Source organism: Pristiophorus japonicus, chromosome 5 (genome assembly GCF_044704955.1).
Source record: "Pristiophorus japonicus isolate sPriJap1 chromosome 5, sPriJap1.hap1, whole genome shotgun sequence".
In the NCBI taxonomy this organism is placed as follows: domain Eukaryota; kingdom Metazoa; phylum Chordata; class Chondrichthyes; family Pristiophoridae; genus Pristiophorus; species Pristiophorus japonicus.
Genome location: NC_091981.1, coordinates 202993906 through 203010272, shown reverse-complemented (window position 1 = coordinate 203010272; position 16367 = coordinate 202993906). Strand labels below are relative to the sequence as shown.

The window sequence follows — 16367 nt, the reverse complement described above, 5'->3', positions numbered from 1 at the left end:
GGTTTCCCACACCTTGTACATGGGTTCCAATGGGTTTTATTCATCGGTCAGCTTCCCCAACCTTGTTTCTGAAATGCTTTTTTACACTGCCGATTTTCCCTCCTTATCGTCTGAAGATAGTGTGATTCATGCCTCTGTGTAATTCCATGGGAGCTTGCCAACACCTGACCATTGTTCCGATGCCAGTTGAGATAATAGGAGTGAAATTCATTTTGGGCAGTGGCACAAAGTGCATAATAGCAAATCGGTAGCCAATTTTACACCTTGCCCGATTTTATTTTAAGAAATAGGTTGCCGATTCGCTATCGCCCATTTTGCGCTACTCCCCAAGTCCAATTTCACCCCTATGAGTGGAGCTCGATTCTGCCCTCACCCAATGTCCACATACATGCATTTTAATATTGGAGTTCCTGAATGGAAATAAACTATGCCTGATTTCTCACCCCTCCTTAGCTCACGAACACTAAGGACTCTACTCCTATCCTGCCCGAGGTTAACTAACTCAGCACAGACTAGGGATAAAAGCTAGACATTAAAGACAGCATGAAATGTACCACACCACAGGATGCATTTATACAGTGAATGATTTGAGGAGCTCATCCCTTTATTTCTTGTCAGGTTATCTTTTACTTCAATCCTTTCCTTGTTGGAGGATACAGCAAATGGTCAGTGAGTTGGGAGAATGAGGCAAAAGGTTGGTGGTAAGAGTGAAGAAAGACAAGGAAGAATGTTTGGGGAAAATGGAAAATATGTATTCAAGCCTTGGAAAAGGGAGCGAATTAGTGGGACTGAGAGGAATGGTCACTGTGTTGGTATGACAGAAAGATGAAGCAAGGTTTCTCTTGTGATATAAACACAGTTCTCAAAAGATCTAGCCATTTTTTCAATATATGTGACCAAACTATGAAAAAAACTGAAGTAAAATGGGTCACAGTTGTTTTATCTAGCTGTTCTGGGTTAAGAATGACCAATTGGATTAATTTGGAGTCTGGCCTTAAATTAAGCATGGAATAATTCAAAATCTGGGACTTTCTGCCTCTTTTTAAGAAAATTATTTTAAGTGTGACATAAATTTACACGTGTCACACATAAATTGCGACAGATGTGTCTCGAAAGTGATATGTCCTTACTATACAGTATAAATGCACACGAGGCCCATGCTTGAGAGAAGGTCACTCTGTGACCAGTAACCTTTATTAGCTAGCACTCAAGTGATGAAGGTGGGTGGAGCTTCCCCTTTTATACCTGAAAGTCCAGGTTAGGACTGTCTCCAACAAGTTCACCACCTAGTGGTCATTGTTCTCACAGTGTACAACTTAGGTCAGTTTATACATGGGTTACAATGATGGTTGAATACATGACATCACCTCCCCCCAAAAGTCTTATTGGGATCACCGGTTGAGTCTCTCTGGTGGTCTACGCTCCCTTGTAGAGCGCCTGAGTTGGGGCTCCGGTTGTTGGGCGCTGGCCTGAGTGTCTGCTGTTTGCGGTGCCTCAGGCCTGTCCGGACTGCCCACAGTGACTGGGCTCTCCTCCACTCGGTTCCAGTGTTCGGTCACCTGTGGTGGAATAAACTCTACATTGTGTTCTTCCTCTGCTTCTTCTATGGGGTTGCTGAACCTCCTTTTTGTTTGATCCACATGTTTGCGGCAGATTTGTCCATTGGTAAGTTTAACTACCAGAATCCTATTCCCCTCTTTGGCAATCACAGTGCCTGTGAGCCATTTTGGCTCTGCAGCGTAGTTGAGGACAAAGACAGGGTCATTGACATCGATACCTCGCGCCCTCGCATTCCTGTCATGGTAATCATATTGTGACTGGCGCCTGCTCTCGACAATTTCTTTCATGGTGGGGAATATAAGGGATAACCTGGTTTTGAGCATCCTTTTCATTAGCAGCTCTGCGGGTGGAACCCCTGTGAGCGAGTGTGGTCGGGACCTGTAGGCCAACAGGAGGCGTGATAAGCGGCTTTGGAGGGAACCCCCTTGGATTCTGAGCATCCCCTGTTTGATTATCTGCACTGCTCGTTCCACCTGGCCGTTTGAGGTCGGCTTGAACGGTGCCGTTCTGACATGGTTAATTCCATTGCCTTCCATGAAGTTCTGGAATTCAGTGCTTGTGAAGCACGGGCCATTGTTGCTGACCAAGATGTCCAGTAGACCATGGGCGGTGAACATTGCCCGTAGACTTTCTACCGTGGGAGAGGATGTGCTTGAATTTAAAATGTCACACTCGATCCATTTGGAGTGGGCGTCTACTACAACCAAAAACATTTTTCCCATGAAAGGACCTGCGTAGTCCACATGAATGCGTGACCATGGCTTGGCGGGCTAAGACCAGGGGCTAAGGGAGGCTTCCCTGGGCGCATTGCCCAGCTGGGCACACATGTTGCACCTGCGAACACACAGTTCCAGATCTGCCACCAAACGTGGACCTGGCAATTGCCTTCATCATGACAATGTCGGGTGCTCATTGTGAAGTTCTCTGATAAACACCTCTCTGCCCATCTGGGGCATGACTACACGGTTTCCCCATAGTAGGCAATTGGCCTGAATCGAGAGTTCATCCCTGCGCCTGTGAAATGGTTTAAATTCCTCAGGGCGTGCCCCGTATGTGGCTGCCCAGTCCCCATTCAGGACACATTTCTTGACTAAAGACAGTAGCGGGTCTCTATTTGTCCAGACTTTAATCTGACGGGCTGTCACGGGTGAGCCTTCGCTTTCGAAAGCTTCAACAGCCATGACCATCTCAGCAGCATGCTCGGTAGCCCCCTCAGTGGTGGCTAGTGGGAGCCTGCTGAGTGCATCGGCGCAGTTTTCGGTGCCCGGTCTGTGTCGAATTGTGTAGTCATAGGCGGCTAACGTGAGTGCCCACCTCTGTATGCAGGCCGATGCGTTTGCATTTATGGCCTTGTTGTTGGCCAAAAGGGACGTTAGGAGTTTGTGATCTGTCTCCAGCTCAAATTTCCTGCTAAACAGGTACTGGTGCATTTTCTTTACTGCATATACACATGCAAGCACCTCCTTTTCTACCATCCTGTAGCCCCTTTCTGCCTGGGACAGACTTCTGGAGGCATAAGCTACCGGCTGTAGCTGACCCTTGGCATTAACATGCTGCAACACACACCCGACACCATAGGACGCCGCATCGCACGTTAAAACAAGTTTCCTACATGGGTCATATAGCGTTAACAGATTGTTTGAGCATAACAAATTGCATGCTCTATCAAAAGCCCTTTCCTGGCTGTCCCCCCAGACCCATTTGTGACCTTTGTGTAGAAGCACGTGTCGCGGCTCTAACAGCGTGCTCAATTTGGGAAGAAAGTTACCAAAATAGTTCAGGAGCCCCAGGAATGAATGCAGCTCTGTCGTGTTACAGGGTCTGGGTGCTCTCTGGATCACTTCCGTCTTGGACGTGATAGGTCTGATCCCGTCTGCTGCTACCCTCATCCCCAGGAATTCTACCTCTGGAGCTAGGAAGGCGCACTTCGCCTTTTTCAGTCGCAGCCCTACCTGATCCAGTCTGTGTAGCACCTCCTCCAGGTTGTGGAGGTGTTCTTCAGTATCGCGACCCGTGATGAGGATGTCGTCTTGAAAAACCACCGTCCTTGGAATCGACTTAAGGAGGCTTTCCATATTTAGTTGAAAGAACGCGGTGGCCGAACGAATCCCAAACGGGCATCTGTTATACTCAAACAACCCCTTTTGTGTTGTGATGGTGGTCAGCTTCTTCGACTCACTCGCCAGCTCCTGGGTCATGTAAGCTGAGGTCAAGTCCAATTTTGAAAAAAGTTTGCTACCGGATAGCGTCGCAAAGAGGTCCTCAGCTCTCGGTAATGGATACTGGTCTTGGAGTGACACCAGATTGATGGTGGCCTTGTAATCATCACATATCCTGACCGACCCATCCGCCTTGAGCACCGGCACAATCGAGCTCGCCCAGTCACTGCATTCGACTGGCGAGATGATGCTTTCCCTCAGCAGGCGATCCAATTCGCCTTTTATCTTTTCCCGCATCACGTACGGCACCGCTCTGGCCTTGTGGTGTACTGACCTGGCGTCCGGGTTTATGTGAATCACTACCTTGGCCCCCATGAAAGTGCCAATGCCGGGTTGAAATAATGAGTCAAATTTGTCCAGGACCTGTGAGCATGATACTCGCTCCACAGAAGAAATTGCAATGACATCGTCCCATTTCCAGTTCATGACAGCAAGCCAACTCCTTCCCAGTAGTGCGGGACCGTTCCCCGGGACAATCCAGAGTGGCAATCTGTTCTCTGAATCTTTGTGGGTTACGAATACCGTGGCACTGCCTAGCACCGGAATGATCTCCTTTGTGTATGTCCGTAGCTGTGCGTCAATCGGCAATAATTTTGGCCTCCTGGCCTTGGACGCCCACAACTTTTCGAACTGTTTGATACTCATCAGGGACTGGCTGGCCCCCGTGTCCAGCTCCATTGATACTGGGATGCCATTGAGGAGCATTTTCATCATTATCGGTGGCGTCCTGGTATATGAACTGTATATGTGCTCCACATGAACTCGCTGAACTTCAGCTTCCAGCGATTTTCCCCAGTGTTCATTTGGCCTCGTAGGGTTTACATCGGGCCCGTCCTCCTCGTACATCAACCTGGCTGCAGGCTTCCTGCACATACGCGCCAAGTGACCGCTGATGTTGCAGTTTCTGCAGGTATATTGCTGATACCTGCAAGCTCTGGCTGGGTGTTTGCCTCCAAACCTCCAACATGAGCTGTTGTTGGAAACAAAAGGTCCATTACCAGTCTGGCTGTCTCTGTGACTGTCCTTAAGCACACCATTAACAGATGTTAATGGCCCCATTACTGACCGCATTGTCACTTGCGATTACGTGAATCACCGCTCAGCTAGCCATTGTCTCTGTTGAATTCCCCCTCTGGGTTCGATGTTGGGGCATGTCCGATTGCCCTTGTCTGCCTGGAGAACTGTGTGCCGCGTTAAAAATGTTGGCTCCCTGTCCATTTGCTGCATTTGAGCCCAGATTTTTGTCAAACATCATTCTGGTCTCTTCCTCCCCTGAGCTGAAAGTCTGGTCCATCAAGGCCGCCGTTTCCAGGGTCAAGTCTTTGGCTTCAATCAGTTTCCTGAAAACCCCAGCATGCCCGATGCCCTCAATAAAAAAAGTCTCTCAGCATCTCCGCTCCGCATGCATCTGGGAACTTACATAGGCTCGCCAGTCGCTGGAGGTCTGCCATGAAGTCCGCAACGCTTTGCCCTTCTCGCTGCCGGTGCGTGTTAAACCGGTGTTTCACCATGTGCATGCTGCTCGCCGGTTTACGGTGTTCCCCAATCAACTTGTTGAGCTCTTCGAACGTCTTGTCCGCTGGCTTCTCTGGGGCTAGAAGGTCTTTCATCAGCGAGTACGTCCTGGATCCACAAATCATCAGCAGATGAGCCCTGTGTTTGTCGGCCGACTCTTGTCCTAACCATTCCTTCGTGACGAAACTTTGCTGTAGTCTCTCAATAAAGTCATCCCAATCATCCCCAACATAGTACCTCTCGTCTGTGCTGCTAGTGGCCATGCTCGCGTGGTTTAAATCCCAGTTTCTCGTCGCCAATGATATGTCCTTACTATACAGTATAAATGCACACGAGGCCCATGCTTGAGAGAAGGTCACTCTGTGACCAGTAACCTTTATTAGCTAGCACTCAAGTGGTGAAGATGGGCGGAGTTTCCCCTTTTATGCCTCAAAGTCCAGGTTAGGAGTGTCTCCCACAAGTTCACCACCTAGTGGTCATTGTTCTCACCATGTACAACTTAGGTCAGTTTATACATGGGTTACAATGATGGTTGAATACATGACAGAAAGAATTTTAAGTAAATGTAAATTCACTGTTATTTGGAGGATATGTTGTCTTATTGCTGTAGGGGTATTATGTAATGTGCAATGACATATCAGGTCCGCTGATCACAGGGACTGAATAAATGTAATTGTGCTTTTAGTACATGGGATTTTTATCTGTGTTTTGATGATTGGGGATTTTTCACTTTCCTGTAAAAGCAGTGGCCTTAGTTATTGTTGTGTTTTTAAATGAGTGGCCTTTATTTTATATATATTCCTTTACCTATGTATTTGATTTTTATTCTGTGTTGTATTTTAAGGCTGATGATATATGTAAGCTATACCAGGTTGGAAATAGGTACCTGTGCTCAGAATTTCCAGTACAGGTAGTACAGAAGCATAATAAACAACACAAGATGTTGGGGCCAGCTCCGCACTCCGAGCCGGGTGTGGTGCTCACATGGCAGGAACCTAGCCCATAATTTTCCATCTGTTAAAATGATTGGACAGAAAATCACAGGCTGTGCACCAACAATAACTTGTGATGCGCCACCCATAAGGACCACTCCCTGCTATCCGTGTATGAAATGCTACTGAGCAGAATTCTTTAGAACTAATATGAAGTGACCGAATATGGTGTTACTTTGCATATGCAGCACCATTTTCTGTCTAATAAAGGCTTGTAAGCATTGAAAACACCGATACCCATGATAAAAGGATTCAAAGCTTGAAAGAAATATTGTTGTCTGTTAAGGTGTCCTTAAAGATTCTTTAAAAGCTTTATAAATAATACATCACTTTATCATGGCTGCACCTACAAAGCATTGTGAATCTGAACTCCAGACTGAAAAGAAGATTCCAGATATTTGCACTGCAGTAGACCCAGTGCATGCTGCAGCACAGTCTTACCTTGGAGACAGGAATCTTAAATTCAGAGCTGACTGATCTACAGACTTGTACACTGTAAATAATTTATACTTTTCCTTTGTGAAGTTTTTTTACATTACTATTTAAATATTTTGCAACACTGTGGTCCTACTGTAAAAAATGAAGGACCTAGCCATGATCGGCACATTTTCGGTATTCTGTTACAATGTCAAACAAAGAGAAATGAGACTCAAAACCTAGCTTGTATCCATTCAGAGGGCATACGCTGTTCAGTGAAGTAATGATTAGGAAGTGGATAATGTATGTTCACACTGCATGTTTAGGTTGGGCTATTTGTTCGATTTTGCAAGTACCTTGTAATTTAAATGTTGATCTTTCCTTCTCTCTCTTGCAGAAGCACAGTTTTGTTTCACTCCCTACGGATGTTCTTGAAATTGAGGTCAAGGACAAGTTTGCAAAGAGTCGTCCCATTATAAAACGCTTTCTAGGAAAGCTTTCAATGCCAGTACAGCGATTATTGGAAAGGCATGCAATAGGGTAAGTCTTTGCATATTTTCTCTGTGAGAATAGAACTATTTAGATTTCAATTATTGAAGAATATATTGTAATATTATGTGGAGTAAAAATATCAATTCTGTAGCAGGGAAAGACAATTTAATATATGAATTTACTTTGTCAAACATTGATTTAAAAAAAACCTGTGAATCCAGGAAATCAGAAATAAAACGGAAAATGCTGGAAACGTGCGGCAAGTAAGCCAATATCTAAAATAACAGATGAGGGTGAACCTTCATTGTAAACCTGTTTCTCTCTTCCAGATGTTGGTTGCCCTGTCGTACATTTCCACAATTTTTGTTTTTACTTTGTCATGTACTTTGATATGCAGAATATGCTGGTCAGAATAGGTGCTCTCAGATTCTGTCAAAATATAGTCAAATGCTGTTTGTGTTTGTATCCCAGTGCTGGTGGGAAGAACTTCTATCTTGTTTTATTTTTAATTTTCTTCTGGGAAGTGGACGACACTGACAAGGCAGCATTTATTGCCCTGAGCACATTAACATTCAAGTGTGGGATTGGAGTTTCTGTAAGCCAGACCAGGGAGCGTGGCAGACTCCTTTCCCTGAAGGACACTGGTGAACCAGTTGGGTTATAATGACAATCCAGTGGTCATTGTTTTCTGATGCTAGCTCACAAATTACCATGTTCAGTTTCACAACATGGCACAATGTGATTTCAACTCCGAACCTCTGGGCCATTGATATAATATGATAGCCACTGGGCTACTGCCGACATAGTCGATGTATTTACTGAGGCGTACGAAAGCATGCGCATTACGCTAAACATCCATAAGACAAAGGTCCTCCACCAGCCTATCCTCACCGCACAGCACTGCCGCCAGTCATCAAGATCCACAACGTGGCCCTGGACACCGTGGACCACTTCCCATATCTCGGGAACCTCCTATTAACGAGAGCAGGCATCGACGACGAGATCCAACACCGTCTCCTCCGTCTCGGCCGCCTGAGGAAAAGAGTGTTTGAAGACCAGGCTCTCAAAACTGCCACCAAGCTCATGGTCTAGAGGGCTGTAGTAATACCCACCCTCCTGTATGGCTCAGAGACATGGACCATGTATAGCAGATACCTCAAGTCACTGGAGAAATATCACCAATGATGTCTCCGCAAGATCCTACAAATCCCCTGGGAGGACAGGCGCAACAACATCAGTGTCCTCGTCCAGGCCAACATGCCCAGCATTGAAGCACTGACCTCACTCAATCAGCTCCGCTGGGCAAGCCACATAGTTTGCATGCCAGACACGAGACTCCCAAAGCAAGTGCTCTACTCAGAGCTCCTTCACAGCAAATGAGCCAAAGGTGGGCGGTGGAAACGTTACAAGGACACCCTCAAAACCTCCTTGATAAAGTGCAATATCCCCACTGACACCTGGGAGTCCCTGGCCCAAAACCGCCTTGAGTGGATGAAGTGCATCTGAGAGGGCGCTGAGCACCTCGAGTCTCAACGCCGAAAGCATGCAGAAATCAAGCGCAGGCAGCGGAAAGAACGTACGGCAAACCAGTCCCACCCACTCCTTCCCTCAACGACTATCTGTCGCACCTGTAACAGAGCCTGTGGCTTTCGTATTGGACAGTTCAGCCACCAAAGGTCTCACCAGGAGTGAAAGCAATTCTTCCTCGATTCCGAGGGAATGCCTATGATGATGATGATGATGATGGATGATGATGTACTCTGCACTGCTAAGTTTCTTATATTTCTGTAAAAGCTTTAAGATTAAGTTACAGACTGTAACAGTCTTTTTCCAACCATCTATGATTGGCATTTACATTTATACATACAACATTTAGTGCTAAAAACTCGGGGGCTTAACGCCACCAATTACGGGAAAAAATGGTAAGAATGGTGGGTCACGCGGTGTCCTACATTTTGCTCCTCTCTGTAATGCTGCCAGTAGGTTTTAGCGCCCTGCCAAAATAAATGGTGGATTAGGGATAAGCACACAGACTTAATGTCACCATGGCCAACTTTGACCCTAGCGCAGAGCTGGGTCATAACCACTAATGTTGAAAGAGAGAATAACAGAGATGCTGTCAGCACCTCTTAATGGGACACACACATTTTTCAGGTAAGTTTGCATCTCAGCTTTTGGACTGGATTATTTTTTATTTTATTGAAACAGTGGCTTGCTGAAATAGATGTTAAAAGTTTTTTTAAGTGTGTAGTAAGTGCTGCTGAACACTTTCAAGACCTCGGATGGTAAAGTAAGGCCTCTGAGAAAACAGAAAATACTGCAAATACTCAACATCCATGGAGAGAGAAACAGACTTTATGTCTCGGGTCGAGATGCTGCGTGGAGTATTTCCAGCATTTTATGCTGGCATTCCAGATTTACAGTATCCGCTCGCAGAGTGAAGAAGACACAGAAAAGGAGGAAGCAGAAAAGGAGGAAGCAGATGGAAGGATGCATCCCAGACAGCTCCTTTGTGGCCGGGATATCCGGGATGAAATCATCATCCTGTGGTATCAGTGACCACAACCCCAATTCCCCTTTCAACATTAGTCCCACACCTTAGTTTCCCTCTGTTACTGACCATCACAGCGTCCTCTTGGCCACAATGCTGAAATAAAAGCCATCAGAAAGAGATCTTTCCAATACAACTTTATACATCTATCCATCCAATATGACATCAAGAAATCAACTAATCGCCCTTATGCATTTCCTTAGTAATTGTCTTGTGTGTGCCTGAGCCTCATCATCATCATAGGCAGTCCCTCGAAATGAGGATGACCTGCTCCCACGCTGAAAAGTGATGAGTTCACAGGTGTTTCAATGAAGGACCTAATAACCCGGATCCCGAACTACATCTTGAAGGGTGGAAGATGCCTGTGTGGGATTTTTTTAACGTGTGGTGGCCGTTGCACCCCAGCCACCACATGGGCTTGACAGAGCTCGGTCTTGGTCCAGTGGCAAGGACAACTGGAGACCAGCTCTGCTGCACGGACCAAGTGCGCACATATATCGCAGTGTGGGCTGGCCCCTGCTGCCCCTGGGCCCTCGCCTCTTCTGAGCCCCAAACTCACGTCTCTCCTGGGTCCCGATCACATCCCTCTATGAACTCTTGCCACCCCTTCGCCCCAACCTCACCACTCCTGCTGTACCTGCCTGCACTGCAGTCAGCCATCGCCCTCCTGTAGCAGCATGTGCTGCTCCCTGCAGTGGCATGCCGCCGCTCGTTGCTTCCTTTAATGGCCCCGGCCTGCTGATGGTTTTGCAGTCTGGGACCATGCCCATTTCCGGGCCGGGCTGCCATACATTGCTCCCTCTAATGGCCCCGGCCTGCTGAAGGTCTCGCAGACCGGGACCACGCCATATGTCTGTGCCTGTAGTGCTACTTCAGTGGCTGCAGCATGGCTGGTGGAAGGCTGCTGACTTTCAATAGGGGACATTGCAAATGGCCTTGCTGTTCGAACTTGAGGAGTTGGGAGTAGCAAATCAATCATCATCTTGTTCTTCACTCTCCTCTCCCTCTTCTTAGTCACCCGCTGGCTGGGCAGTCTGCATTATGGTTTGTGAAATGAGGAAAGCACAAGGGTGCAGTTATGGTGAGGGGAGGATGAGAAAGCAAGAGGTGCATACGAGAAAGAGGACAACGTTTATGAGGATACCAGCATCTTGTATCCTTTCTGCCCCGCCATAGGCCAAGGGCTCAGCCATGTCCCTGCCAAGAATGGCCAGCACTGTCTCTTCCAAGAGCGTGAGGTGAGGCTAGGAATGGGAGATGCGCCTCATGATTGGTGCAGATTGTTGGTAGGTGAGTGATTGGAGGTAAAGGTCATGCATTGAGCAGTGTGTGAGGCTAGTGGTGCAATTTGAAGGAGACAGCTTTTTAAGATGCATTCACTGACTTTGACCATTGGTCTGAGGCCATGAAGCTTCTTTGGGCATTGGAGCCAGGTGGTGGGGGCAACACTGCTAACAGTTATGACCTCGGTAATGTAGTCCCACATCCTTTCTGGAGGCTGTCCTGGCTCCTGTGGGTAGAGGACCTGTCTTGTAGTATTGACCCCTGCACAAAGCTGGAGTGCTGCATGCAAGACCGTGGGTGCCCCTTCCCTGACATTCTGAAGAAGTTTTCCCATTTTTTGAGATTCGGGAGGGAATTCAGCTTAAAGAGCTGAATAATCACACTTGGGACTTTTTAATGTAAATTTTTTTTGAAAGGCAGTAAGAGTTGGAAACTGCATTTTTTCACTTCATTTTAATTTTTATTAGTTCTGACACATTGTGTCATGGGCAACTGGAGTTAATGGCCGCTATAAATGACTGCAATGCTAAGGAAAATAAATTTGTTGGGGGCTGAAGATTGGTGGCACAGCACCAACCTTCCATGCAACGTCCTCCTGGTGCCATTAGTGGAGACCACCGAAGAGAAGTTCTTGTCCTGAAATGGCATTTGAGTTTCACACAATCTCTGGGAATGAGGCTGTGGAACTCACAAGGAATTGTGGCCAATTAAAAGAGCTATGAATTAAAGGGGCAATGCAGTCAGAACTAATAGAAATTAAAATACACATCAATTGACGTCACCACAAAGTCATTTTTGTTTGCAGGGCGCTAATACTTACCAGCAGTGCTATGGGGAAGACCAAAATAGAGGATGTCGCGGGACCCGTGTAAAGCCCCCCAATTGTTCGCCCACTCAGTGTGGTAATCTGTGCTACAGTAGGTGTAGCCAGGACCATAATAAAATCAATAGTCATGAAAGATTTACCATCCCTCAGGTAAACACCTTCCATTATTGTAAAGAATCGAACAGTGCTTAACTATCGGGCTTAGAGTGGCACCTATAAACTAGAAGAAAACGGTGGATAATGCTAAAAATACTGAGCTTTCCAATAGACGTATGCAAACGTGACGTTGTGTGTAATGCAAATACTCTAATGCTTATGCTGAAATAATTAGTTTCATTCACTTCTTTTGGGGTAACTTAAATGATCAATTGTCCACAACAAAATGTGATCCCAACTGTTCTGCACTGGGACCACTGCTGCAGAGGCACTGGCTGTGCCTGAATGACCTGACCTTGCCCCATAATCAGTTCAAAATAAACACTTGCATTTTTATAGCACCTTTCTTGACCTCAGGATGTCTCAAAGTGTATTTTACAGCCAATTAAGTATTTTTTAAGTGTAGTCACTGTTGTAATGTAGGAAATATGGCAGCCAATTTGCGCACAGCAAGCTCCCACAGTTCAGTTAAATATTTTAGTGAATCCGCCACAGCATAGTACACCATTTTCTTTCCTGATCTGCTGTTGGGTTATTTTGTGTTGCAGCACTGCTCAGGTGCTCCAGTCACATTAGAGGGTGGCTCATTAATTTAAATACACTGGCGGGCATTCATGAGCCATTAACACACATTATGCATGGGCACCAAGTTTGCTACACGTTGGCTGCCCATGTTGGGATTTGAAGGGCAAAAGGTGGGCCTCCAGGTCAGATGACACAGAGAGGCAATATCAGCCCAATGGGAAGTGACTAATGCGTTAATTTGCATAGGCCTGGATATTAACAGGGATGGGTTACGTAGGTGGGGGGGGGGTGGGGTGCAGAGTTACAGAGGGGAAACCCGGAAGGTTTCCCCGCAGCGTGCGTCTTTTGTACTTGGCAGGTTCCGACCCTTGAAGTCAGCATGATCGACAGGCTTAGCTTCCAGTCGAATGCAGGGAGCGATGTTGAAGGAACGACGATATATTTCCAAGTCAGGATGGTGGGGAACTTGGAGGGGAACTTGGAGGTGATGGTATACCCATGCGCCTACTGCCCTTGTCCATCTTGGTGGTAGAGGTCGCGGGTTCGAAAGGTGCTGCCGAAGAAACCATGGCGAGTTGCTGCAATGCATCTTGTAGATGATACACACTAGCAGCCATGGTGCACCGGTGGTGGAGGGAATGAATATTTAAGTGGACTCAAGTGGACTGCTTTGTCCTGGATAGTGTCGAGTTTCTTCAGTGTTGTTGGAGCTGCACTTATCCAAGTATGTGGGGGAGTATTCCATCATCATCATAGGCAGTCCCTCGGAATCGAGGAAGACTTGCTTCCACTCTTAGCATGAGTTCTTAGGTGGCTGTACAGTCCAATATGAGAACCACAGTCTCTGTCACAGGTGGGACAAATAGTCGTTGAGGAAAAGGGTGGACAGAGTGCCTGGTTTGCCGCACGCTCCTTCTGCTGCCTGCGCTTGATCTCTGCATGCTCTTAGCGACGATACGCGAGGAGCTCAGCGCCCTCCCGAATGCACTTAGGGCGGTCTATGGCCAGGGACTCCCAGTGTCAGTGGGGATGTCGCACTTTATCAGGGAGGCTTTGAGGGTGACCTTGTAACGTTTCCTCTGCCCGCCTTTGGCTTGTTTGCTGTGGATGAGTTCCGAGTAGAGCGCTTGCTTTGGGAGTCTCGTGTCTGGCATGCGAACTATGTGGCCTGCCCAGCGGAGCTGATCAAGTGTGATCAGTGCTTCAATGCTGGGGATGTTGGCCTGGACGAGGACGCTAATGTTTGTGCATTTTTCCTCCCAGGGAGGTCAGGAGGTGAGACAATCGCCTCTGACCTGTTCTTTTAGCCACAATATTTATGTGGCTGGTCCAGTTAAGATTCTGGTGACCCCAGGATGTTCATGGTAGGTGATTCAGCGATGGTAATATCTTTGAATATCAAGGGGCTTTGTTTAGACTCTGTCTTGTTTGAGATAGTCATTGTCTGGCACTTGTGTGACACAAATGTTACTTGCCACTTATCAGCCCAAGCCTGAATGTGATTAGTGGCCTTGCTGCATGCCAGCATGGACTGTTCCATTATCGGAGGAGTTGCGAATGGAACTGAACATTGTGCAATTATCAACGAACATACACACTTCTGACAGTATGATGAAGGGAAAATCATTGATGAAGCAGCTGAAGATGGTTGGGCCTGGGACACTGCCCTGAGGAACTCCTGCAGCGAAGTTCTGGGGCTGAGATGATTGACCTCCAACAACCACCGGAGGTCCTGTGTTGTAGCTTCACAAGGTTGGCTCTTCATTTTAAGGTATACCTGGTGCTGCTCCTGGCATGATCTTCTACACTCCTCATTGAACCAGGGTTGGTCCCCTGACTTGATGGTAACGGTAGAATGAGGAATATACCAGGCCATGAGGTTACAGATGGTGGTGGAATACAATTCTGCTGCTGCTGATGGCCCATAGTGCCTCATAGATACCTAGTGTTGGACTGCTAGATCTGTTCTGAATCTATCCCATTTAGCACGGTGGTAGTAGTGCTACACAATACGATGAAGGTTGTCGTCAGTGGGAAGACCAGTCTGATGGAGGGGGAGCTTGGGAGGCTGGGGGGATGCAATTCTACTTCTTCTGACTCACAAGCAGTGCTGTAAAGTTACATACCTTCTCCCCAAAACTGTCCTCACCTACATTCAGCTTCCAGGTTTCCTGAGGCCTGAGAAACCTGGTAGGTCACTGTCAGTGTCAGCTGTGGCTCAGTGGGTAGCACTCTCGCCTCTGAGTCAGAACGTTGTGGGTTCAAGTCCCACTCCAGAGACTTGAGCACATAAATCTAGGCTGAGTGCTGAGGGAGTGCTGCACTGTCTGAGGTGACGTCTTTTGGATGAGACATTAAACCGAGGCCCCGTCTGCTCTCTCAGGTGGACGAAAAAGATGCCATTGCACTATTTCGAAAAAGAGCAGTGGAGTTCTCCCCAGTGTTCTGGCCAATATTTATCCCTCAATCAACATAACAAAAAACAGATTATCTGGTTATTAACACATTGCTGTTTGTGGGAGCTTGCTGTGCACAAACTGACTGCCGCGTTTCGCACATTACAACAGTGATTACACTTCAAAAGTACTTCATTAGCTATAAAGTGCTTTGAGACTTCTGGTGGTCGTGAAAGGCGCTATATAAGTCCAAGTCTTTCTTCTTTCTTTAAAAGTTGGTTAAATCAGAGCTGCCAGCCTCATTAAAATATTTAAATTTCCAACCTGCCTCCTGGGAGCGGGTTGGCTGCTCGATCCTTATCCCACCTCCGTTAAACTTGGAAGTAGGCGGGTTGGGGTCGGATTTAAGAATTTAAAATTTTAATCTCTGACCCGACCCCAACCCACCCGTTTTTGGGTGCTAAAATCCAGCCAGTAGTGTCAGATTTTATTACATCAAGGTCCAGGTCGGTGATTGGAGTGTGGGCAAGTACTAAAGGAGCGGCGAGGTCGGGGCGAAGGAGCGGCAAGAGATTGTAGAGGGACGTAATTGGGGCCCAGGAGAGGCGTGAGTTCAGGGTCCAGAAGGGCGAGGGCCCAGGAGCAGTACAGACCAGCCCACTCTGCGATATGTGTGCGCACTAGGTCCGTGCAGCAGGGCTGGTCTCCAATCATCTTTGTTAATCCTTGCTACTGGACCAAGACCTAGCTCTGCCAAGTCCGTGTGGTGGCTGGTGTGCAACGGTCACCACACGTTAAAAAAATCCACGCACAGGCATCTTCCACCCTTAAAGATTTAGTTTGGACCTGGAATTTTAGGTCCATCATTGAAACACCTATGAACTTTTTGACGTGGAAGCAAGTTATCCTCGATTCGAGGGACTGCCTATGATGATGATGACTTTCTCTGATGTTTGAAAAATTGCCCGAGAAACACAAATGATCTCAATTTATGTAGCTTTAAATTGGTCAAGGACAACATAAAAGGAAAGAGCTCGAAATTCAGTGGGATTCTCTACTGGCAGTGGAGCAGACCTCAAGTCTGGTTAAGTCAGGAGCTTCAAACCCTATCATAAGTTACAGGGGCTGAGTCGTTTGTATATTGGGGTTGGGAGCCCTGCTCCTGTCATGACCCATCCATACCGCCTGCTCTGAACTGTCGGCTGCAAACTCCGAGGCAGATTCAGTCCCCCATGGCGCCAGTGGGGTATTACTGGATTCCCTCCAGGCTTGATTACCTTTAGCTGCAAGAGTTCAGAGGTCTTTAGCTGGCAAGACCCCAGCTGAAGTTTTTAAAGGGTGCATTAGGTAGTATTCCACCAGACTCTTCCCAAGTGCCAGACACTGAATTATGAAGACAGACTGAAGAAATCAGGGTTTTTCATCCTTAAAAGG

General features: G+C 47.0%; 1 protein-coding gene across 8 annotated transcripts in view; it reads left to right on the top strand.

Annotated features, from left to right (window-relative positions):
- The window catches only part of LOC139264565 (E3 ubiquitin-protein ligase HECW1-like), a 751381-nt gene that overhangs the window by 377667 nt on the left and 357347 nt on the right, over positions 1-16367 (top strand). For all 8 annotated transcript variants that reach the window (XM_070881227.1, XM_070881228.1, XM_070881232.1 and 5 more), the window contains one exon: positions 7101-7243. In XM_070881227.1, the coding sequence (XP_070737328.1) occupies positions 7101-7243 (143 nt within the window). The remainder of the gene's footprint in view (positions 1-7100; positions 7244-16367) is intronic.